Consider the following 23,490-nt stretch of genomic DNA (forward strand, 5'->3'; position numbering starts at 1 on the left):
AAACATTAGCCCAGGGCCAGACCCACTCCTGCAGAGCAGTGGAGAACTGTAAACTCTCTAGGAGGAGACCCTCCCCCACCACCCCCGCCCCATGTGCTGTGGTGGCCTGGGGAGCTTCCATTTCTCAGTCCACACTGGGTAAGTCCACGTGCCTGGCCTGGCATTCTGGGAGCCCAGAACCAACTTGGCCACTCCCTAGGCAGATGTTGGTGTCTTCAAGCCTCTGAATTTGCATGGACAGGTGACCATCTGGGTGCCCCTGCTCCACTGTTTTCTGCCCTGGATGCTCAGCTGACCTCTCCTGCTCAGGGGTCTAGGGCCTCCCTCTATGTCCTTGGATGTCTGTGGACCCCCCTCTCTGGACCTCTGGAGTTTCGCGTACATGCCCATCCTGGTGGGCAGTCACCTGGCATCCCCAGTGCCCGTCACAGGGTCCCCTGTGAGCGGCGTCAGTGCCTGGCCGCCCAAGCCCAGAGCAGGAGAAGGAGAAGCCAGGCCACCCTCCGCCCCTCTCCTGTCATCAGGCTGCAGCCCGGCTCCCTGCATCAATGCCACTTTTGTGTTCTGTGGCTCTGGCCCCTCCCTGGGGATATTGCAGAGTGGGAGCTCTGGCTTGGGAGTGGGGAGCCCGGCTCTGCTCCCGCTGCTCCCCGCCCCCCCCCCCCCCGCAGCCCTGGGACCCCGAGCGGTCACTGCCCCTTACTGTGTGGTGGGTGAGGGTTGTGCTGCCTGACCCAGGGTCCCTCCGGCCCTGGCATTCATGGGCATTTCCCCAGATCCACGCCTGAAGCTCCTGGGGGGTTAGAATCTGTGGTTAAGCTCAATGGCAGAAGAGCTACCGTGGGAGGGGAGGTGGACATATCCTACGTGGCTCCAAGAGCAAGGCCCGTCCCTGGCGTAGGCTCAGGCTGAGGAGGTGCCTGGGACCCGTGATGCTGCCTGAGGGCCGTGCCCTGGCCCCACACATCAGAGGGCCCAGCTCTGGCTTTCCTTTGGCCGTGACCCTCTGCGAGGTCTGGAGAGTTTGTGGGGGCTGAGTGAGCCCCCAGAGCTGCCCACCCCTCCCCCAGGCCACATTCTGGATGCCGGGGAGCCTGTCATTCGGTGCCCAGATGTCTCCAGCTTGCTCCCAGGGCCGGAGAAATCTCTCCTTGTGGTCCATCCTCCCAGACTGTGCTGTGCAGCCAGCGTGTGACCCCTGGAGCCAGAAGGCTGGCCACAAAAGGGGAATGGGTATCGGATGAACACACTGGCCTGCGTGCAAGGCCTCTCGGGGTCCAGGATGGGCCTGTGGCAGCAAGAGAAAGGGACACTTTGGGGACATCTCCTGAGCTCTACCCATGCTGGGGGAGACAGGGGTGGGTTCCAGTCATGGAGGGGTCCCCGCAGGGATGAGTGAGGAAGGGTTTTACTACTGGACAGTGTGCCAGGGGATCAGGCCAGTCTCCCCTGGGGTTTTAATCTGGCTTCCCGGATGAGTCCAAAGCCAAGATGGTTGCTTGGAGTTTTGGGCAACAGTGCAGACCCTCTTGGGGGGTGGGGCATCCAGAGCCTCCTCCGGGTCCCTGATGGAGCAGCAGCCTGATGGGGATGCCCTGGCGGTTATGGAGCTGGGTTTCCAGCGGGGTGCGTTTCTCTGAGCCACTGGTGATGGTGAAGGCTGCAGGCTATGCGGTCCCTCGGTGGACGGTGACAGCCAGTGGGATCTCTGTCTCAGGCATCACAGGCAGGGAGGAAGGAGGAAGGAGGCTGGCTTGTTGGAGTGACCAGGAATAGGGCCTGTGTCTCCATTTACCAAAGACCCAGCCGGGGCCAGAAGCAAACCTGTGTGAGCTGGAGAGGCCTAGGCCGTGGCTCTGGTGTCCCCGTGCAGTCTGGTGCCTTGCACGGCGTACGGAGCCCTGCGGTGGATACTCGGGAGGAAATGGCCTGGATCCGGCTTCTGAAGCCTGCCTCCCTCCACACAGTTCGTCCCCCCCCTGGGAAGAGCCCTGTGGGAAGATGACTGAGAGTGCCCCATGCCGCAAGGATGTGCAATGGTGGGATTAGTGGGGTGTTAGTGGGAGACCTCACAGAAGGGCCACCCTGGCCCCTGCCTCCCCCTCCCAGGTCCCCGGCTCCTGGCCAGTACATAAAGCCCCCGGGGCTGGTGGTGGTGACTCATTGGGGGGCGGGGAGAGGTGGGCAGACAAGACAAGAGAATAGATGGAATCTGCAGTGCCCTGGGGAATCCACTCTCTAGCCCTTTGCAGACAAAGTGGGCGGCCTGGCCCAGGCTGAGGGGCTGCTCTGGCTGCTGGGAGCCCAGTGAGCAGGGGCCGGGCCGTGCGACCGAGCGGATGGCAGGCTGTGCCCTAATGAGACATCGGGGCTGCCAACCAGGCGTGGCCTGCCAAGCAGCAGCCCAGGGCCCCGGATCCCAATCAGCTGGATGCTGCTTGTCCTCCCTCCGTGGGCTCTCCCTCTGCAATGCTAAGTGCCTTTTGGTATGGATTGTGGGGCCCTGAATAAATCTCTCTGAGACCATCTGGTCTGGAACATCAAAGAACAGCTGGAGATAACTCTCTTCCCTTCCTTTTAAAACAGGGCAAAAGCACCCCCACGTCTGTCTGTGAAGGGAGCGTATGTTAGATCCTGGAGAATGTTCTACTCCGTTGATTTTTGTTGTTCTTCCTTCTTAAAGGTATCAGAGAAAGGAGCTGAGGGTCTTGATTCTGAGAGCCTGTGGTCTCCCTGGTTGTCTTAGCATCTGAAACCAGGAGGGACATGATGCCGTGGGCCAGGTTCCTGTCCTCCCTCCAGCTCCAGGCAGGCGCATCCCTGAGCTCTCTAGGGTCCTGTCCCACCATCTAGACAGGCACACAAGCCAGAGAGCTGGCAGTGACCTTGACTCGTCCTCCTCCCAGACCCCCGCCTTGCCTGAGTTGGCCACCCTCTGAGCTGGGAGGGCTGCAGTGGGGGTCTGATGGAACAGGCTGACAGAACCAGGGTAAGAGAGAACAGCATGGCCTCCCCTGGGCCCCCGGACTGAGACACGGTGGAACAGGCATTGCCCTGCCCTTTGCGCTGCTGATAAGATGGTTGAGCGACAGCTAAGTGGATTCTTGTGGCTAGGGGACAGTGAGGGCGTAGTCACTGCCTGGAGAGCTTCCTGGAGGAGGGGGCCCAGGGGTGGGAGCACTGGAAGGGAGGACAGAGTGCTCTTCGAGCCATGAAGCAGGAAGCCTTCTGGGGGGAAAGTGGGGCTCCTTTCCTGGGGACCCAGCAGAGTCTGACAGCTGGGGGCTGGGGTTGTAGCCTGGGGAGAGAGCAAGGGGGGGTTCCTCTGAATCTGCTGCCTGGGAGGACAGAAAGAGGCGCTTCCTTATTTCCCTCCTGCCCCTTAGCACTCTCCCCTAAACCCGGCTGAGACCCTCCTGGAAATGAGCCCCCTCCCTCACCTCCGACCTCCAAGAATGAAATAATTTTTCCGGTGGCAGGTCAGGGTTCTAGCTGCAGTATGCACACTGACGCTGACCTCTTGAGTGGGTGCTGGCACCACACCATGTTTGTGGGTGAGGACCCAGGGCACAGAGAAGGGAAATAACTTGCCAGCCTGTGAATCCAGGAGGCCCGGCATCCATGCCCGAGACCACCCTGTGGAAAGCCTCGGGGGACCCTTGCCAGCCCATCTCCTGCCAGCCTCCTCGCTGGCCTGGCCCAACCCCTCTCTGCCACTAGCCCTGCCCTGGCAGGAGGCCTCTGCCCAGTCACAGAGAAGAGCCTCGTTCTAGTCAGTCTGGCCACTGGCCCCCGTGGCTTCTGCAAGATCCAGTGGCCTGAGCTGTCTTGCACCTGTGTGCCTCAGTGCCTTTGTATAAGTAGCTTTCTCTGCCCAGATTCCTGCTCAGGCAACACACTCCCCACTTCCCAGTGGAGTCAGCCTTTCCTCCATCCACAGGACTCAGTTTGGCATCACCTTCCTGGAGAACCTTCCCCAGCTGCTCAGGCTCAGGCAGGTGCTACGTGGGGGCAGTGTGATCCCTCTGTTTTCCTCTGGCCAGCCCTTCTGGCCCTGGGGCAGGCATAGGCATGGTCTGGTTCACCCCTGGGTCCCACGCACAGCCCAGAGCTTGGCATTCCCCATCCTCTCGCTCACCTTGTTCATTCAACCCACAGACATTTGTTTAGTGTGCCAAGTGCTGAGTGCCGTGTACACGCGGAGGAAATAGCAGGGATCGAGACTGAGCAGCCATGTCCTAATGGAGCTTATAATCCGGTGGGGAGTCAGGGAGCAAGTGTTACGTGCACATCCTCAGTCTACGCTCTCGCTCTCGGGGGAGATGAGCCCTGTGCCCCACAGGGACAGGACCAGGACCATGAACACTTGTGCCCGAATGAACAGATGGATGAGTGAGTTCACCCTGACTTCTCTGTGGCTGGGCCGGGCTCAGGACAGGGTCCAGGACCTGGGGGAGGCTAAGCCGGTACCTGATTTGCTCCCCTGCCACCACGGGTGCGCACTGGCTTGGGGAGCACAATGCAGGGAGCGTGCAGTCCCTCCCCTCCAGCAAAGGCCCAGGCTGGCCCGAGCTGCCATCTGAGCTGCGGGGACCTACCAGAAATGCCCCAGCCGCCTTGGCTGCCCAGGCTGAGTGTTGGGGGCTTCCAAGCCCCGGGGGAGACCATGTTTCCTGAAACCCCCCTGTCAGGTGACATGGGCAGTTCCTGTTCTTTTCCCATTAGCTGGGCCCATCTCCCAAATGGCCCTGTTACTCTGCTCATGTTTCTAGATTGCATCTTCGCCGACCTGGAAGGATGTGGTTAACGCCTGGGATTGCTTCTCCTGCCGATTCTTTCTAAACCCCTTGGGCAGGGTACCTCACCTCGCCTCTCCTTCCACCTCTGCCCCCTCCCCGCCTCCCCTGCAGTGGCTCCTGTGGCCCACCTGAGAGCCACGGGCAGCATGGAAAGGGGTGGGCAGGCCCACTGTCTACACCTGCAGCTCATCTTTCCTGGCTTAGCACCTAATTACACAGCATTTTATTCCCTGTTCCTTGTCTCTGGTCTCGTCTCCATGGCCTGACTGCAGGCACCGTATTGTATCCCCGATATTTATGGGCAGGCTTGTAAGAATGCCAGATGCACATGGGAGTCTGTTGCGCCTCCCTGCCCTCAAAAAAGCTTGCGTGTTGCTGGAGCAAAGACACTCGAATGACTGGTTGCTGTGTAGTGGCTCCCATTTCACTCAGGAGAGACAGGCTGTGCCGCCCCTCCTCCCTGCCTCATCTCCTATTAGAACTTGCTCTGGCACCCGGGCCTCCTTGCTGAGCACACCCCTACCTCAGGGCCTTTGCACCTGCCACTTCACCAGACACCTGCACTCTCCCTCCCCCTTCAGGCTGTGTGCGGCTATTACTTCTCAGCAAGGTTCCCCTGACACAGTGTTTAAAGGACCCCAGGCCCACCCCACATGCTCTGTGCCCCTACTTGTTTTTACTTTTCTCCAGGTCATTTACCGAAGGAGGTTATAGTATGTATTTTACCTACTTATTTGTTTACTGTCTGCCTCTCTGACGATAAATGTGAGCTATTTTGTCCATTTGTCCCCAGCTTCTAGAGCAGTACCTGGCACGTAGCAGGCAATTAATAATTATGCGCTGTGTGTGTGCATGTATGCAGGTGTAGGCTTGCATCCCTTTGAACACTATAATAAGGATACTGAATAGCATTTTATGGTGTCAATAAACATAAGAATATCATCTGATTAGCACTTTAAAATTTTCCCAATCATGCGTTTACACGGTTGAGGTTTGTGAGGCCCTGGCTGTGCGAGAGCCCCCACCTGCCCTCCCTGCAAAGCAGGGATTTCACCTCCCAGCCTCAGGGTCCAGGGCCTCGGAGCTCCTGGGGGGCCGTGTTCACGATGCAATGTTAATTCAGCAGGCGCTCGGGGTCACTCCTCCATGCGCGCAGCACAGAGCTCAGACAGGGTCGTAAAAAGCAAATCTAATTTGATTTTTCAGAATTAGTGCCCCCGGAGGACCTTTTCAAAGAAGGAGCAGGCGTGGGGTCAGGGGGAAAGATAGTCGCAGCACGGGAGGCCGGGTCCCCAGGGACACGGGATATCCAAATCAATGAGGCGTCCCCAACTTCATTAAGTACCTTACGGCACCTTTTTAATTGTGTCGGGAACTCAGGCCTCAAGGAGTTATTAAGGGTTCGGATCTGTCCAGTGACGGGGATGTCTCGTCCATGCGCTCCTTGGTGCGGCCTCCGCTTCTCTCTGGTCTGGGAAGAAAGCCTGGTCTCCTGCTTCCACCTGCCGTGCCCTGGTTCCTGAGACGTAGGAGGAGTGAGATCGCCTTCTGAGGCGATCAGATTCTGGGGGCCGCTTCTCCTCCTTTTTGTTTGTTGTCTTTTTAAAAAAAACCTGAGCTGGCATGCTCTAGTGCCATTGCCAGACTTTTAAAAAATATATATATTTTTTGAAGAAGTGGGAGGAGCAGAGGGAGAGGGAGAGAGAACCACAAGCAGACTCCCCGCTGAGCGTGGAGCCTAATGCGAGGCTCGATCTCATGACCCTGAGATCATGACCTGATCTGAGTCCTGAGCTGAGGAGGCCAGAGGCAGGAGAGTCCCTGGGCGTCCCGCTGAGCCAGCTCTGCACCCACGTGGCTTCGTGGGTGCTCCAAGAGTTCTCAGAGGCAGGAGCAGCTGTCAGCCTCAGTTTACCCATGGAAAAACCAATGATCAGTTTCTTTTCCAAGACATCATGCATCTTGGGCACCTGCTGTATGCCAGGCATGGTCCCAGTGCTGGAGACAGATTGCAGCCAAGAGCAGAAGACCAGAGCCTGGGTTCCTTTCTTCTTAGGACCAGGGCAGGTGTGGTCCCTGTGCTGGGGAGAGCTGTCCCTTCTCTGATTCTGTGCTTCCTCCCACTGCTCTCTGCCTTCCCTCAGGTATGGTTCACAGCTACCTAGCGTCTCTTCCAGGGGCTGGAGGTGGGAGAGCTGGTGAGAAGTAGAAAGTAGAATATGGGTGTTTGGTGTTTGGGCGCCCTTCATCTCTCCCATCCATCCAGTGGGCTGGTTTAGCAGACGTGTCTTGGGGCCCACTTGGGGTTGGACCACGGCTCCACTGCTGCCTTCCAGGACTGTGGGTTCTGGGGAAATCTGTGACACACCGGGAACATCCCATACAGGCCAGTCTCCTCTTAGGCTGCTTGTCTTCTTCCAAGAGCCCAGGCTTGGGCTGGGGTAGAGAGCGCGAGCTTGGGAGGGAGAGTGGCTGGCAGGCTGGAGCAGGGACGGGGGTGCAGGGACAGGGCAGAGCAAGGCTGGGCTCAGCCTGGTGGACACAGGGGACAAGGAGGCCCAGCCCTCAGCGGAGGATTCAACCTGCAAAACCAGCATGGCCTTTGCTTCTCTTCGCTTTTTCTTCCAAAAGAACCCAGTGACGCAGAATGTTCCAAATGTCCAGCAGGTCGGGTTGCAGCTGAAGCTTCCTGCTGGGGGCGGAGCAGGGGTGGGGGTGGCTCCTGGGGTTCGAGCCCCTGGGAATGCTCCTGGCAGAGCTCCTGTGCCCTGCTGGGCAGCAGGCCCCTAGTCCTTATTCTTGCTCACTTACTGGTCTTTCTTGCTTCCATTTCTCCTTTGATCTTTTTTTCCCCTCAGCGCATTCTTCTAATGGAACACAATCCTGCGAAGGAGGGATGTTTGGCCGGTTCTGAAAATAGAGATGGGGCCAGGTCCTCACCCAGCCCTCCCACACAGCGCTCAGCTGCCTGGGGGCTCCAGCTTCCTGCCTCCCTTCCTGTGGTCCCCGCAGGCGCACAGCAGGTGGTGGACGGGGGAGGGAGGCCTGCATTTGTTCAGGAAAGCTGTGACATGCCCCACTCTCCCAGGCCTAGTACGATAGAAGCGTCTTTCTTGCTCATGGAAATGGCCCAGAGCTGGTGTTTGCCTGGTGGCTTCCATGGATTCAGGGCACCAGCTTTCACCTATCCTGCCCCCTCTGCCTCTGCAGGTCCTGGGGTCCCTCTGTGCCCCGGGGTGAATAGTAAAGTGAGGTGTGCAGAATTGTGCCGAGGCATCCCTGTCTGCGTCTGGACATACTCAGATGCCATTGCCCGAACCCCAGTCTGACCCCACACTGAGCCCCCAGATGCAACCCCCAGCATTAGCCCTGTACCTGGTGGGTGCTGGCTGCCTCTGCTCCCCGCCCTCTACACCTCAGACCCATTGCTGGCCCATATTTCTGACTCATGATGGGAAAGGACTTGGGTCCAGGCGCCAGTAGGCAGTACGTCTGCTGGAATCAGTGTGGATGGAGGGCAGGCTCTTGTGGGCTGTGATGAGCTGAGTCATGTCCTCCCCCAAATTCACATGTGGAAGCTCCCATCTTCCGTCCTCCAGAATTGTGAGAAAACACACTTCTATGGGTTAAGCTGCCCGGGCACACTAGTAATACATGTTCTCTGCCAGCGGGTCCCACCTTCATCCTGGGGCCATGGGAAGCCCAGATTGATTTAAGCAGGGATGCGTCTTGATCAGATTTATCCTTTGGGAAGGTCCTTTGGGCAGTAGTGAGGAACGTGGACTCCAGTTCACTGGATGTACACTGGTGGGGTTCAAAGCTGGATGGGGTTAGGCTCGAGGCAGGGAGTCTGGAGCAGGGAGACTGTGGTGTGGCAAATGATGAGGAAGGAGACCCCCTCACCCTGTATGCCCATGCATGCCCCTGGTTGCAGAGGGACCGCACGGGGCCTCCCAGGGACACTCTGGCTCTCCCTGCTGTGGCCACTCCCCACAGTGGCTCACATGCCTGAGTTTCCCTTGAGGTGGGATGCTGCTAGCACCTGGTCCCTGGCACCTGCTCCAGTCCCAATGCTCCCTGAGTATTAGTCATGTTGATCATTAACCAGACAGCCGACCAAGCATCAGGCAGGGAGCAAGGGACCTGGGGGGGGCAGTGCAGGGGGACTAGGGGCTCTAGGTCAGGGCTATGTGCTGGGGCATGGGCCCTGGGGCAGGGGCACCTATTGCTGGCCTGTGGGTGCATGTGGGTGGGGAAGTGCTTGTTGTTTGGAGGTGGAGGTAGAGGGAGGCATCTCAAATGAAGGGCCCTGTTGTGACTTCCAGGCAGGTGGCCGGGCGGCTGGTGGGGCGACTGTGAGAAAGAATGCTGGGAGCAGGGCAGGGGAGGGGCAAGGAGGGAGGGTGGCCTGGATCCTGCTGAGTCTCAGGGAGCAGGGACGTGTTCACTTCTGGAGATGACGCAGTTGGGGCCCAGCGGGTTCGGAACAGAGGGGCCGGGTGGGAGCATTGACGCCATCACTTCAGAACCCTCCGGGGACAGTCGCTCCCAGCCCACAGGAAGGGGGGCTCCCAGAGGCTGGGGGTCTGCGTGGGAGTCGTCTTTGGTTCCCAGAGTTCATGCTGGGGAAGGTGGGTAAGCTGTGTTCTGCGCTGGCCTGAGCCAGCCGGGGGTCATTCCTGCCCTGGGGGGTGGCGGGGGGGCGGATCACTGCTCAGTGTCACGTGCCCTGCTGCTTGGAGGTGAGGGGTTGGCCCTGGCCTGGGGGGGCAGGCACAGCAGCAAGCAGCCAGTGACCACCATCAGGAGAACTTGTAGGGGACTCAGGAGGCAGGGTGGGGGCTGTGCCGGGGGACGTTTCCAGCGCCCAGCATGGGGTCAGACCTTTGACAGAGAGGGGGGTCTGTCCAACCTGCACATCCCGGGGAGCAGGGGGCTCAGAGCTGTTTGGGTGCCTGGGGGAAAGTGGAAGGTCACAGTGTAGAGATGGTCCAGGTCTGGGGGGGCCTTCTGTGTTGCGGGCATAGTGAGGCGGGTGAGGCTTGGCGCCTGAGCACAGATTCCCAGGAAGGGGTAGAGAAGCCAGACCAGCCAAGTCCGGGGCGGTGTCAACCCTGCAGCCCCCTCCCCTCCCCACCCCTCCTCTCCCCAAACCACTTTCTGAGCCAGACAAAGACAGCCCTGTGCCTGGGAAGGACGCTCACAGGCCCCGGGAGGGGATTCCGGAAGATTCCATGCATGACTTTTCTCCTTCGCTTCGAAGCAGCCTGGAAGTTTTTTTCCATAACTAATTCATCCAGAAAAGAAGAAAAGCAGGCTCTTGGATGTGCACAACTTCCTGTCCATTCTCTCCGACAACTCCCGTGCTAGCCCAGGGTGGGGTGGTGGGGGCGGTGAGGCTGTAGATGTGGAGTGGGAGACCCTGGGGGCCCCGTGCCTGCTCTGGCCCCCCCGGGCTGGGACTGCCCAGGCCTCTGGCCCGCCAGGCTCTCCCCTGCTCCTCCCCTCTATGCCCGGCTGTCATTGTTTGTCACCCATCTGAGGGTGGGTGCTGACAGCCGATCTGTAAACACCAGGCGAGGAGAACAGTGTTAGCGTTAGTGGGGGTGCAGGGGTAGTGGGAAGCAAGCGAGTGTGTGCCCGTGTGTGCATGTGTGTCCTGGGGACGGGGCTCTGCCTTTTTTCTTTATCCACAGCCATCTCGGGGTCCCCTCTGGTCCCTCTGTTCATGCAGCTGGTGCAGTTAGGACATGAGGACCCTGCTTGGAGTCGGGGTGTCAGGGGAGCCTCCCTGGCCTCTCCCACCCACCCCTACTCAGGGTTCTCTCTGGACTCACCCAGTCTGCTCAAGTCCTCAGGGGCTCAGTGCTCCCCACTCCAGGATAGAGGGAAGCACTTGGGAACCCCGGCCCCTCCTGACCTTACCCCTCCTCTGCTCCCAGCCTCACCTGGTGACCTTAGGCTGTGTATGAGTGCTTCCCCTGCCATTGGCACCTCCTGATCACCTTTAGGGGGCGCTGTGGACAGCAGGGGACTCCTCTGACCCACACTGGGGGTTAAGGAGGTTGAGCCCTGTCCACCTGAGTGGGCCTGGGTTCTGCATTTGGGGTGGGCACCTGCTCTTCTGTGCACCGGGCTGGCCCTCGTGGGTGCCCACTTTCTTCTTGGGTTTCTAGCACGACGCCAGCCTGGCCTGTTCCCCAGGACACTGGTGAATTTAGTGACCTACTGAAGAGGGTGGTGTGATCGGGGTTTACATTACAGACACACCTGGGCAGCCAAAGGCATCTCACTTTCTAAAGGAGGCCATGCTGACCGTGCCCGCAGCCCCCACCTGTGACCTCCATCCCCAGCCAGTGCAGCTTGTCCTCAGGCCCTCGACTCCTTCCTCCTCTCTCTACTTTTCCTTCTGCCTCTCTGGGAGAAATCCACACACCCTGGCTTGGCCCGTGCAGAGCGGCTCCGTGCACACACGCCCAGGGCACTGTACCTTCTACACCAAGGCCTCCTGCCCCCCAGCTGCCTCCTGAACCTGGGCCTGCTGGTCTCGTGACAGTGTCTTCTCCCCCTTACGCACGGCTCACCTGGTGGTCTCCAATTTTATGGAGCTTTCCTGGAGTCCCTGGCAAAGTCTCCCTTCCTCCCTCCACCACCCTCCTCCACCTGGCCCTGTGCACCGGACTGTGGGTGGGGCCAGCCTGGGGGTCCTCGATAATGTGGATTGCTGGCACCTGCTAGGGTCTAAAGCACTGTGTGCACTTCAGGGCACAGCCACGACCTCCCTTGGAGTGGGGGTGCTTATCTCCTGCGTGTAAATGTGGGAGCAGTCCCAGAGAGGTCAAGTGACTCACCTCAGGTCACCCAACGGACTGGAGGCACACGGGTGCTCATTAGGAGCACTTTAGGGCTCATTTCCTAGCAACAGGAGACTCAGATTCAGGGAACTTTTTATGCACCCGAAAACCACACAAGCACTTTGGTCCTCCTGGCAGCCAAAGGTTGGGCATCTTCCTGGTATAAGCCCCAGTCAGAAGCCAGCTTGGGCTTCATCGTGACACCACGGGACAGAGCTGGCAGGGCTGTTTTAATGAAGCATTTGAAATGGGGGCACGAACTGAGCCTCCCATGTAGGTGTGTGACTTTGGCTTTGCTGTGAAATATCTTGGAGATATTTCCCTCTTTTTAAGGCTTTCTGGGGTGGGGCTGCCAGGCATTGGGAGTTGAGTCTGCTCACGCATGGTTGCGATACGTCTTCTGTCCTCTGGGCTGTGGGCTGCATTCCCAGGGAGGCAGAGAACCAGCCCTTTGTGTGGCTGCGTGGAGGCGAGAGGGGCAGAGGCAGGGAGTGATCCCTGGAGCACCAGCCGCATCCAGGGTTTGCTGGGCACCAGGCCGGTGGCTCTGCTGTTGGTTGCTTCCTCTGGGCAGCAGCCCTGCAAGCCAGCGATATCACCTCCCAAGGACAGAGGAGGGAATGACGTTCCTGGGCGATGGCTGAAGTGGCCAGGCACAGTGCTGAGAAGTGGTGGGATTCAAATTCAAAATGTACAGATTTCCCACCCGGTGAAGTGAGGGATGCTTCTTGGAGAAGGCCGAAGGAGGGGTGGATTGGGGAACTCAGAGCCAGCCAGAATGGTGTTGGTGGAATAGGGAGCAACATGAGTGATGGCGGGAGGCGGGGACCCGAGGGACGGTGGCATGAGCTCCCAGCTCCCCAGCCACCCCCCTGGCTGGGCCTCCGCTCAGCATGGTGACTATAGTGTCACATTTAATCCCAACAACTCATGGGAGTAGATGCTGCCATCATCCCCATCTTAGAGATGGGGAAACTGAGTCACAGAGAGGTTAAATCAGTTGTCTAATTCAGTGGTGGACTGAGCTTCCTGGCTCCGGAGCCTGAAGGAGGTGAGGGTCGGCCTTGGCTGGGGGCTTGGCTGAGGCAGGCCCTTGAGTCCCTTCTAAGGCCAGGTTCCTGTTCCCGCTGCCAGGACATCGGTCAGGTTCCCTGGGGAAGGCACACCCTTCCAGGCCTTCACTGCCCATCGCAAAACGGGGTATTCAGATAAAGCATGGGTTTCAGTGCTTGGTTCCTGGAGGGCACCTTGGGGGGGGGGGTGCCACAAACGTTGGATTCGAATCTCAGTTTAATGTCACTTGACTAAATGCTAATGAAGAGATTGTGGACTCTGACCACTGGGCTGTGCAAGAGCTCTTCCTGCCATTGGGGTGCGAGTCTGAGCCCTTGTGGATGTGCCGCTCTGCAAACAGACTATAGATTCCAGGCCTGCGTGGGTCTCCCAGGGTGGGGGTGGGGAGGTGTCTTCTGCAAGTGATGCCCTTTACTCCCTGGATCAGGATTTCTCTCCAATACGGAGGCAGTCCTGAATGTAGGGGTGCTGCTCCGAGAGGCGTGTTCATCGGGGTGGCCTTGTCACCCGCCTTGATTGGCCTTAAACACAGAATTGACTAAGTGAACTTGCTAACTAATAAGGCACACTTCTATCCACCTTCTAAGTTGTCTTTTGCAAAGGATTTCATTCTTTTAAAGAATATTTTTACTTATTTTTTTGAGGGTCAGGGGGAGCAGCAGAGGGAGAGGGAGAAGGAAGCTTCCGGCTGAGCAGGGAGCCTGATGTGGGACTGGATCCTGAGCCAAAGGCAGATGCTTAACTGGCTGAGCCACCCAGGCATCCCCAAAGGATTTCATTCTAAAAGTGGTTTGTGAACCATCCGATGAGGACAATTATTTGACTTGAGCAGACTCCCCAGTTGCAGAAATGCAAAGATGTGGCCCCTCCAGGCCCCCTGGGCCTCCTGCAAACTCATCTCAGGGCAGGGTCCCAGGGGGGACACAGCCGGGTGGGTCTGAGGGAGGCGTCTTGCACGGCCTCCACCTTAGACAGAAGTTTGCCCTGCCCTGGTCTGTGATGCTTTTGGGCTACAAAGATGGATTTTTTAGCAGGAAGGCTTGGCAGATTTACAGAGAGTGACTGAATCTGAATCTGTAATCTGTAATGCTGCCCAGCATAGTCCAGAGTAAACCGCTCGGCATGGGCTGGGGCCCTGCACCAGCCTTCCACCGTTTTTTTTTTTTTTCCCTTCCACCATTTAAAAAAGGCTTTATTGAAGTATATTTAACATGCAATTAATTGTACATGTTTAAAATGTACAGTTTGGTAGGTTTTGACTTCTGTGAACCCGTGAGAGGGAACATTCATCACCCCAACCTTCCGTGTGTCCCCTTGCAGTCCCTCCTCCACCATCCCCTACCTGCTCCCCAGGTATGGCCGCTGCTGTCACTGTAGACCTGTAACCTTCCTCAACTTCTGCACGGTGGTGTCACACAGCAGTGCTCTCTCATCTCTGCTCTCACCCCACAGAGCTGTATTGAGATCGTTGTCCCGTGGGTCGATCACTAGTTTGTTTCTTTTTGGATATCCCACAGTTTGTCGATCCACAATGCTGATGGACATGTGGTTTGTTTCTAGTTTTTGGCTATTACCGTACAGCTGCTGTGACCACACTTGTTAACAAGTCTTTGTGGGGAGGTGTGCTGTCATTTCTCTTGGGTAAATACCTAGGAGTGGGGTGGCCAAATCAGGCTTAAGCTTTGAAATCACTGCCAAACTCTACCACCTTATATTTCTATTAAAGATTTGTTTATTTATTTTAGAGGGAGAGGTGGTCGGGGCAGAGGGAGAGTGAGAATCCCACGCAGATTCCACACAGAGCTCAGAGAGCCCGACTCAGGGCTGTCTCACAACCCTGAGATCACGACCTGAGCCAAAACCACGAGTTGGTTGCTCATTCAGCTGCTCCACCCAGGTGCCCCACCGTCTTACATTTTCATCAGTGATGAAAGTGAATCCCACCCTCCCATCCCCGCCCCATCCTTGCCAGCACTTGATGTGGTCTGTCTCTGTAATTCTAGCCGTTTTAACAGTTGCGTGGTGGTACCTCACTATGGTTCTGACTTGTCTTTCCCTGAGGATGAACAATGTCCCACATCTCCCTATGCTGATTTGCCATCCCTAAATCTGCGTTCTTTGGTGAAGTGTCAATTAGAATCCTTTGTCCATTTTTTAAGTTGTTGCTTTTGTCATCATTATTGTGTTGTGAGAGCTCTTTATATATGCAGGATCTTCCTCATTTTTTTTTAAGATTTTTATTTTATTTACTCATGAGAGATACAGAGAGAGAGAGAGAGAGGCAGAGACACAGGCAGAGGGAGAAGCAGGCTCCATGCAGGGAACCCGATGTGGGACTCGATCCCGGGTCTCTAGGATCAGGCCCTGGGCTGCAGGCAGTGCTAAACCACTGCGCCACCAGGGCTGCCCTCTTCCTCATTTTTTTAAATTAGGAGAAGTGTCTTCTCCTAATCTACAGCCTGTCCTTTCATCTTCTCCACAGTATCATTTAAAGAGCAGAAGGATCTAATTTTGATGGGGTGCAATTTGCCAGTTTTTTCCCTTTTGCATCATGCTTTTGGTGACATAGCTAAGAAAATTTGTCCTCATGCTTAGGCTCTGAATAGTACTCAGTTGGATAGCCAAGAAATTCCCACCCTGGCTTGTGGAGTTTGGGCCCAGCGCGGCAGGGCTGGGGTGCCCATGAGGATTTTCCCTGAGATGGAAGGACCACCCTTTGGACACCTTCTGCCCCTCTCTCCATTGGCTCCTTGAATCCTTTCTCCTGCCACCTTCTCCTTCATACTCTACCTACTTCAGGTGTTAGCCAGACCCAGGCCTTCTTTCTCGGGTCTCATGGTCCCCAGTGCGTGTGCGGGGGGGCACCATTCTGGGAGCTTGTGCTCTCGTGTGCTATGCTGGGGGATGTTTGTGGAGAGGCTTATGCAGAAAGGGACCCCATCCGCCCCCTCAGGAGGCCCCTCCCCAATCCCTCGCTGTAGCCCTTGGCTTGGCAGATGGAATCTTCCCATTTTCAAGAGGGAAGCACTTGCCTGGGCTTGCACGTCCTGGTGAAGGGGCTTCCAAATTCCCCCCGAAGCCCTGAGTCTGTTGGGGAGACTCAGGGTGGGGGCGGGGTATGCTCCTTGGGGGCTAGCTGGAGGCCTCAGCTCTGAGTCTACATGGCCTTGCAGAGCAGGCTCAGCCATGGTGCTGAGGTGTAGCTCTTCCAGGGAGGGCGACAGATGTGAGCTGCTTCCTCCCTCCAGATGTCCTGGGAAGTTCCAGATGCTGTGGATGGGTGTGGATGCCACCAAGAGTTGTTAGCTCTCTGTGTGAGTCTGTGCGATCTCTAGAAAGGCCTTTGGAGCTGAGCTCTGGGAGGGAACAGACAGAAAATCTTTGTGGGGAACCCATGAAGCATGGCTGAAATGAGCTCACTGGCCATGGAGACGCTTCTGTTTTCCACATGAGCGGCCCAGAATGGAGCAGGGCGGTCTATACTCTGTTTGCCGGGAAGTGAAGGGGTAGCGGGTGTTCAGGGAAGCAAGGCATAAGGGAAGAGGCAGCATGGGTTTGGAATCGGCCTGACAGGGGTGAACAGTGTCCCCCCAAACTCATGTCCACCTGGAACCTGTGACTGTGACCTCCTCGATGTCATCCAGTGAGCAGGAGGTCATGCTGACCAGGGTGCTCTAATCCAGGGATGGTGTCCTTAAATAAAAGGGGGGGATTTGGACACAGACCCAAGGCAGAGGCCCTGTGAGAACAGAGGAGCGATGGGGGGTGCAGCCATAAGCCCAGGGATGCCTGGAGCGCCAGGGGCTGGAAGAGGCCAGAAGGATCCTTCTCTAGAGCTTCTGGAAGGGGCTGGGCCCTGAGAACATCTTGATCTTGGACCTCTGGCCTTCAGAATCTGAGAAGAAAAATTTCAATTGTTGTAACCCACAATTTGTGTGGTGCGGGTCCGGCATCTGCAGGGAAGGGACGTGGTGCCTGAAGCCAGGCTTGCAACAGCTGCTTCTTTCCTGCCTGCCCTGGGTGGATGGCTCTATGTTTCTGAGCCTCAGTTTCCAAAAATCGAGATGATGATACCAAGCCCTTGCAGATGTTAGGAGAATCACGTGAGCTAACACAGACAGTGGAGTCGGTGCTCATTCCACACAGAGTGGCCCCTCTTTGGCCTCTTCTGAGTCTACAGGGGCTGTGACTCTTCCACTAAGAGTGTCATCAGTGGGGCAGATATCCTGTGGTGCATCAGGCACCCTGGACGGTCTGGAGGCCCTGTGGGGCAAAGTCAGGGCCCCTGTGAGCTCTCGCCACAGTCCAGGGGGAAGCCCCAGGCCCTCTGAGCTGGCCTCTCTGCAGATCTGTAATGTGAAGTGTTCTCCGTGTAATGGGGCATCATGAGACTTCCAGTACCAGCGAAAAGTCCCAGGCCTCTGGGCTGAGCCACAGTCAACTGGGCAGGCAGTGTCCTGCCAACTAGCCCCCAGCCTCATAAATGGGGCGTGCAGTGAGTAGAGGCCTACCAAGGCTCCAGGGGCCTCAGCACTGCCTCCCAGCGTGCCACGGTGGCCAGGCCACTTGTCTCTGTTTGTAGATCTCCACTGTGTGTAGGGCTCAGAGTGTGGAAGGACAGGATGGTAAATTTCACAAAGCAAAAGACCTTCCTTGGGGATGGATTTATTTTATTTTATTATTTTTTTTAAAGATTTTATTTATTTATTCATGAGAGACACAGAGAGAGACCCAGAGACACAGGCAGAGGGAGAAGCAGGCTCCATGGGGGGAGCCCGATGTGGGGCTCGATCCCTGGTCCCGGGATCATGCCCTGAGCTGAAGGCAGATGCTCAACAGCTGAGCTCTTTTATTTTATTTTTTTGAGATTTTTATTGATGATGGATTACATTTCTGACGCATCCATCCACCACCAATCTGGAGAAAGACAATGGGGTAGAAAGGTGACAGATTCAGATAAAGATACTAGGTGTGTGATCTGGGTGGGACACCCATCCATCATTTGTTCAGGTGTCAGGAGCTCACTGGGCGCGCCTTCCATGGGCCAGGCCCGGGGATACAGACACAGTTGACGCCCCAGCCCCTCTCCTGCAGGAGGAGACAGGCCCAAAGACAGGCCTCTCCTGCAGGAGGAGACAGGAAATGCCAATGCCAGGCTGCCGGGTTAGCTTCGCAGATGAGGTGAGCTGGGGGCTCAGACAGAGGTGCGGGCGTCCTGGGTGCACCTGCGCCGCGGAAGGCGGGCAGTGAGTTCCCAGGCGGGGAGATGGGAGGGTTAAGATGGGGAGGGAGGGGTAGGCTGCACAGACAGACAGAAAACCTGCTGTGGCCCAGGCCAAGTGGCGTAGTAAGGAGGTGGTGAAGCTGGCCTGGGCTTGGTGTCTTTTCCAGACACTTGCGTGCTCTTATCTGTTGGTTTTGAACCGCCTCCCACAGCCTTTGCAGCCTCTGGTCTCCCCTGAGATTCAGACTGCCCCGGAACAGTGTCACCAAGGTGAGTGTGACGAGGTCACTCCTTTGCTCCGCAGCCTTCACGGCTTCCCAGGTGCAGTGGGATGAGGTCTGGGCCCTCTCCCAGCCCCTCCCAGGCCACCCTGCAGTTGTCCCCATGCCTGCCCTCAATGCACGGGTCTTTAGCCCCTAAGCCCTCGTCTTCCTCTTCTGACCCCAGACTCCAGCGGGTCTTTCCATCCGACTGGGCTCCGGTGGTGCCTCCTCTGTGGGACGTCCTCCTCCACCTAGCTGGTCCTCCCTGTGTCCCCAGCACTGGGGCCACACCACTCTCCATGCACGTGTCACCGAGGGGGGCTGTGGGTCTCTGACTTGTCACCTGCCCCCTGGCCGCATCTCAGTCAGGGACTTGGTCCCCCAAAACTCACGTTTAATGAATCTCCATGAAGGATGTCCGAGCCGCCAATGTCATGGCGTAAGAAGTCATGGCCTCCGGGAGGCGCTTAGATCATGAGTGTGGAGCCCCGTGAATGGGATTAGCGCCCTCATACTGGAGGCCCCCAGAGAGCCCCTCGCCCCGGCGTGGGAGGATGCCAGGGGATGGAGGCTGTCCGTGAGGGATCAGGTCCTCACTGGACACTGGATCTGCCAGCACCCTGATGGTGGACCTCCCGCCTGTCCTGGACCATGGGAGACACGCACTTGTATGTAAGTCCTGCTCCTCGGTTGTGCTGGTTTTGCTGTGGTGGTTCCAGTGGACCAGGACACCCCCTTGATAGCAGGGGCAGTAGCATCTTCACTTCCTCCAGGCCCACCCAGCAGGTTCTCAGGGGATGTGGGAGTGACATTTGGGGGACACATGGGTCACAGCTGGGATTTTAGCCAGGAAGATTCCAGAAACTCAGGTGGAAGCTAGAGACCTGAGAGCCTCCATCCTTCCCCAGGGAGGCTGGTCCTCTTGGCAGCAGGGCAACATTTTTTTCTTTTTGCCTGGATTCAGACTCTCTGATACAGCTTCACCGTGGGGTGATGGGTTGACAGCTGCCAACCTGGCCTGCTGGGGTGAGGGGGAGAGACTGGGCAGGGTAGCCTTGCCCCTCGTCCACCTCCCAGTATCACCCAGGTGAAGAATGAGGCAGCAGAACTCGATGCATCCTGAGAGAATTATGGATTTTCTTAATGCATCTTGATGAATCACTAAGAAATGTTAAGTGGAGAGCAGGGCCCCCAAGATCTTGTAAATTGCCAGCCGTGCCATACAGGGACTGGTGTGAAGGCCGAGTGTGCGAGCTGGTGCCCTGGGTCTTACCACTGTTCTTATTCCTTTCCTGCCCCCAAAGTCAAAAGCCAAGGGCTTCCCACCAGCCACCTGGGCTCCATCCTGGTCTCTGTCAGCCCCTGGCTGTGTGGTGCTGGGCTCAGTTTCCCCAATGTGACCATGACCAGGTAGTTTCCGGGTTCCTGAGATCATGCTTGGCGGGCATGTGGTGTGTAGCAGGGGCCAAATACATGCTCATTTCTACTTTCATTCATGTTACTGCGCTGTGGGCTCTGACCAAATGGGCACGCAGCATGAGCCGAATCGGTCAGAGCAGTAAGAACTGATTAGCCATCCATTCCGGGTCAGGCGAGTGCTGGTGCTGCGGCCCAGGGAGGGCCATGGCTGGCCTTTGACCTTCAGGAGCTCAGGGTCTGGGGAAGGAGCTAGGTGCAGTTGGTAACCTCAAGCTGGCACGCCGATCGCCTCTCTCCCACCCTGTCACTTTGCTCCTGTCCTCCTTCCTCCCAGGAGGACCCTTTCCTAGCTCTCCCATTCATAAGTCCAGATGCCACCCTCGAGGGAGCCTTTCCTTCTCCCAGTGAGAGGGACCCCCTCTCACTTCTGCATCTCCCTTAGGCCCTCGGCTGCTTCTGTTCTCTGCTCTGTCATTCCTGTCCATAGCTTCTGTACCCCACAACTTACTGCAGGCTTTGTGTCTTCCCCAGCACTGAGGATAGGTCCCATCCATCCATCCATCCATCCATCTATCCATCCATCCTCTATCTACCCATTATCCATTGCTTCATCCATCTGTCCATCTCCTATCCACCCATCCATCCATCACTTCATCCATCCATCACTCCATCTATCCATCCATCCCCTATCCATCCATATATCTATCTGCCCATCCATCCATCACTTCATCCATCTATCCCATCACTTCATCCATCCATCCCCTATCTACCCATCATCTGTCACTTCATCTTTCTGTCCATCCTCTATCCACTATCCATCTATCACTTCATCCTTCCATCATCCACCCATCCATTCCCTATGTACTCATCCATCCATCCATCCATCTTTTATCTTTCTATTCTTCTGCCCATCCTTCCTTCCATGGGTTATCCTTCCATCCTTCCTCCTGTCTTCCCTTCTTTCTTTCCTTAGTTCCTTCACTCTTGTACCCACCCAAACAATAAATATTTATTGAGCATCTCCAGTGTTAAGTGTCTGGGGTGCAGGAAAAGATACAGAAAGGAACATTTGGTAAGCTTTTGTTGAGCACCTACTACATGCCAGTGTAGCCCCAGCCCCAAACACTATGTGTCTGGGATAAATGTGTGAGTATAAACTAATGGCTGAGAATGATACCTAGTAACTACTTTGGAAGAGTTGGCCGGGCTAGTTCTTGCAATGTGACCCTGGACACGTTGTCCAACCTTCCTAAATTTGTACATGGATTAAATGCAATAAGGAATGGAAAGTGCTTAACTTAGAAAATGTTAACTCTTGTTATTAGCTATTGAGGATGACAGGGTGAATTATGGGAGGGCACCGAATATTCTGTTCATACAAGAAATAAATAGGGACCAAAAAGCAATGTTCTTGTACAGTTTCCAGCCATTCCAAACATGTTAGTGGAAGTCTCAGCCCCACCATGGGGGCATCATGGTGGGGTGCGAGGAGCATCCTTCTCCAGTGGAAGAGAGGTGGGACCCCAGGGGCCTCTAAACTGAGGTCAGATGGGTGAATGAGGGGTTGATGGGGTTGGGCTGGGGCAGGAGAGAGTTCTTGTGGTGTGGAGGGGGAGGGTGTGGGGAGTAGCAGGCCAGGAAGGTGGGCTCACACAGCAGGTGTCTGTTCCCAGCCCGGGTGGGACTGGGGTGGGGCACACCAACAGCATGTCCATGCAGGCCTCCATGTGGGGCTGGTCATGTGGCCCACACCTGCATCCCAGCCTGCTTGCCACTTCTGTGGGCATGGGAGCCCTCCGCCTCCCTGAGCCTCCTCCCTGTGTCCCTGATGCACCCTAGGGGCTGTGCATCATCACCCCCATTTGTAGGGCCAAGGGCTAGGACTTCTGAGGTCCCCTGTTTGTCTTGACCCTGCTGGAAGGTAGTGTCCTGTGCAGGTTCCCAGATGCACTGTTCTGAAGGTGAGGTGGAGGGGGCAGGGGGCTCTCATAGTCATGAGCCATCCACCCCAACCACCTCTCCACAGTTTAGCTCATTAAACAAATGTGCAGAGACTCGAGGTCCCAGTGGGGCCTTGGGACTGGCTGGTTAAGTGCTGGCAAGTGCCCCAGTGTACGGGCTAGATTGTGACCCCTGGTCTGTATGTTGGGGGCCCTAAGCCCAGTCCCTGAGATCATGGCCTTATGTGAAGATCGGGTCTTCATGGAGCTCATCAGGATGAAACAAAGCCATTGAGGTGCCCTGATCCTATCTGCCCGGTGTCCTTAGGAGGAGATCAGATGCAGACATGCAGAGGGACGACCCCGTGGGGACACAGGGAGAGGCCACTACCTGCTAGCAGAGGATGGACGCCTGAGGGAGCCAGCCTGCTCACATCTGGATTTTGGGCTTTTGGACTCCAGAGTCAGGAGACAGTACATTTCTGTTGTTGAAGCTGTGGGTTTGTGGCACTTTGTTGTAGCAGCCTTGGCACACTAACACATCAGGGCCCCGCTGGGCCTCGTGCTTACATGACAGGTGGGCCAGAGCCAAGGTTTGCCTGGGATCCAAGTGAGACCTGGCAGGAGCGGCTGGAGTCTAACACTCCCTACCTGTGCACTGGCCTCTAGTCTAGGATCCTTACTGTGACTCTCTCCTTCTTCTACTGGAGAAACTGAGGCACAGAGAGGTTGAGTCACTTACCCAAGGCTATCCAGCCAGTGCACAGGGGAGCAGGGATTGGAGGCATCCTCCACCCCATGCCCACTCCTGAGTCCAAGGTGGCCTGGCTGGCCAGGCTGGACACTGCTGGGAGGATGAGACCTTTAGTTGGGTCTGGGGCCTTCCCTCCCCTTCTGTGCTGTGATGAGAACGTGGGCAAGGAGCAGAAGGGCCCCAGTACCCAGCTCGAGCCCAGACACTTCAGGTGGGTGCTCTGTGAGCTGCTCCCTGAGTGCATGAGAGCCCCCTTGGCTTCAGGGCAGAGCTCCTGGCACCCTGTAAATGCCACAGGTGGATTCACACATCTCTGCCTCGTGGAAGGTGGCGGCCCAGGGACCTGACGGAGGAAGGCTTCTCTGACACACATGATCTGCACCCCATGGCTGCCCACCAACCCAGAATGAGCTGGAGGTGGCAGTAGCAGCCTGGCGGGAGCCTCACCCCTGGCAGGGGGGTGGGGGGGTCATTATTTCTAAGTTTGCAAACACGCAAGACTGCACGCGGCTCGCCCGTCTGGGGTAATTGACTCCGGAGGTGGTATGGCTCAGGATGAAAGGTCATGGCCATCTAGCGTGACTTGTGCTGTCCTGCCGCTTCTCTCCTGTCTCGGCCCTTACGGAAATTAACTCCTTCTATCCCTGTCCAAGTCTTCTGTGTTTTAGGGTCTTCTTGAGATGCAAGTATTTGTAACTTTTGTGTCTGTGCAAAGCTCGGAAGCCTGGGTTGGCATAAATACCCAATGAATCCCCACACAGAAGTTGGAGGACAAGGCATTTATTCAGCAAGTGTGGATGGGATACCTACTATGTGCCAGACACTACTAGGCTTTGGGGACACAGCGGTGGGTTAATTAGAAAAAACCCTGCCCTCATGGGGCTGATTTTCTGGGATGGGGAGGCAGGCTGTCAACAGATACGCAGAATAAATATATAGTTTGTTACATAAGTGCCTAGGAGGAGAACTGGAAGGAGTAGGGTAGACGGTGGGGCAGGGCATGAGGACAGGTGGGGACGGGGTGGAGGACCAGGCAGTAGGTCATGAGCCTGGAAGTCAAGAAAGAGCTCAGTTTTGTGCACTAATACTTTCCCTTTCCAGCACCTTAATTCCCCAAGCAGCTCATCACTTCGCACATAGGACAGAGCATCCCAGAGAGGGCC

The 23,490-nt window shown here is 56.6% G+C and overlaps 1 protein-coding gene across 5 annotated transcripts in view; it reads left to right on the top strand.

Annotated features, from left to right (window-relative positions):
* Positions 1 to 23,490, top strand: part of SORCS2 (sortilin related VPS10 domain containing receptor 2) — a 458,191-nt gene that overhangs the window by 87,130 nt on the left and 347,571 nt on the right. The window contains exon 1 of one of the 5 annotated variants that reach the window (XM_072737573.1): positions 9,179 to 9,430. The exons of 3 other annotated variants lie outside the window; for them this stretch is intronic. In XM_072737573.1, coding sequence (XP_072593674.1) covers positions 9,419 to 9,430 — 12 coding nt within the window. In that variant the 5' untranslated portion in view covers positions 9,179 to 9,418. Of the gene's footprint in view, positions 1 to 9,178; positions 9,431 to 23,490 lie in introns of those variants that run through there. One more of the 5 variants, XM_072737572.1, reaches the window with a different exon arrangement.

Source organism: Vulpes vulpes, chromosome 14 (genome assembly GCF_048418805.1).
Source record: "Vulpes vulpes isolate BD-2025 chromosome 14, VulVul3, whole genome shotgun sequence".
Classification (NCBI taxonomy): Eukaryota; Metazoa; Chordata; class Mammalia; order Carnivora; family Canidae; genus Vulpes; species Vulpes vulpes.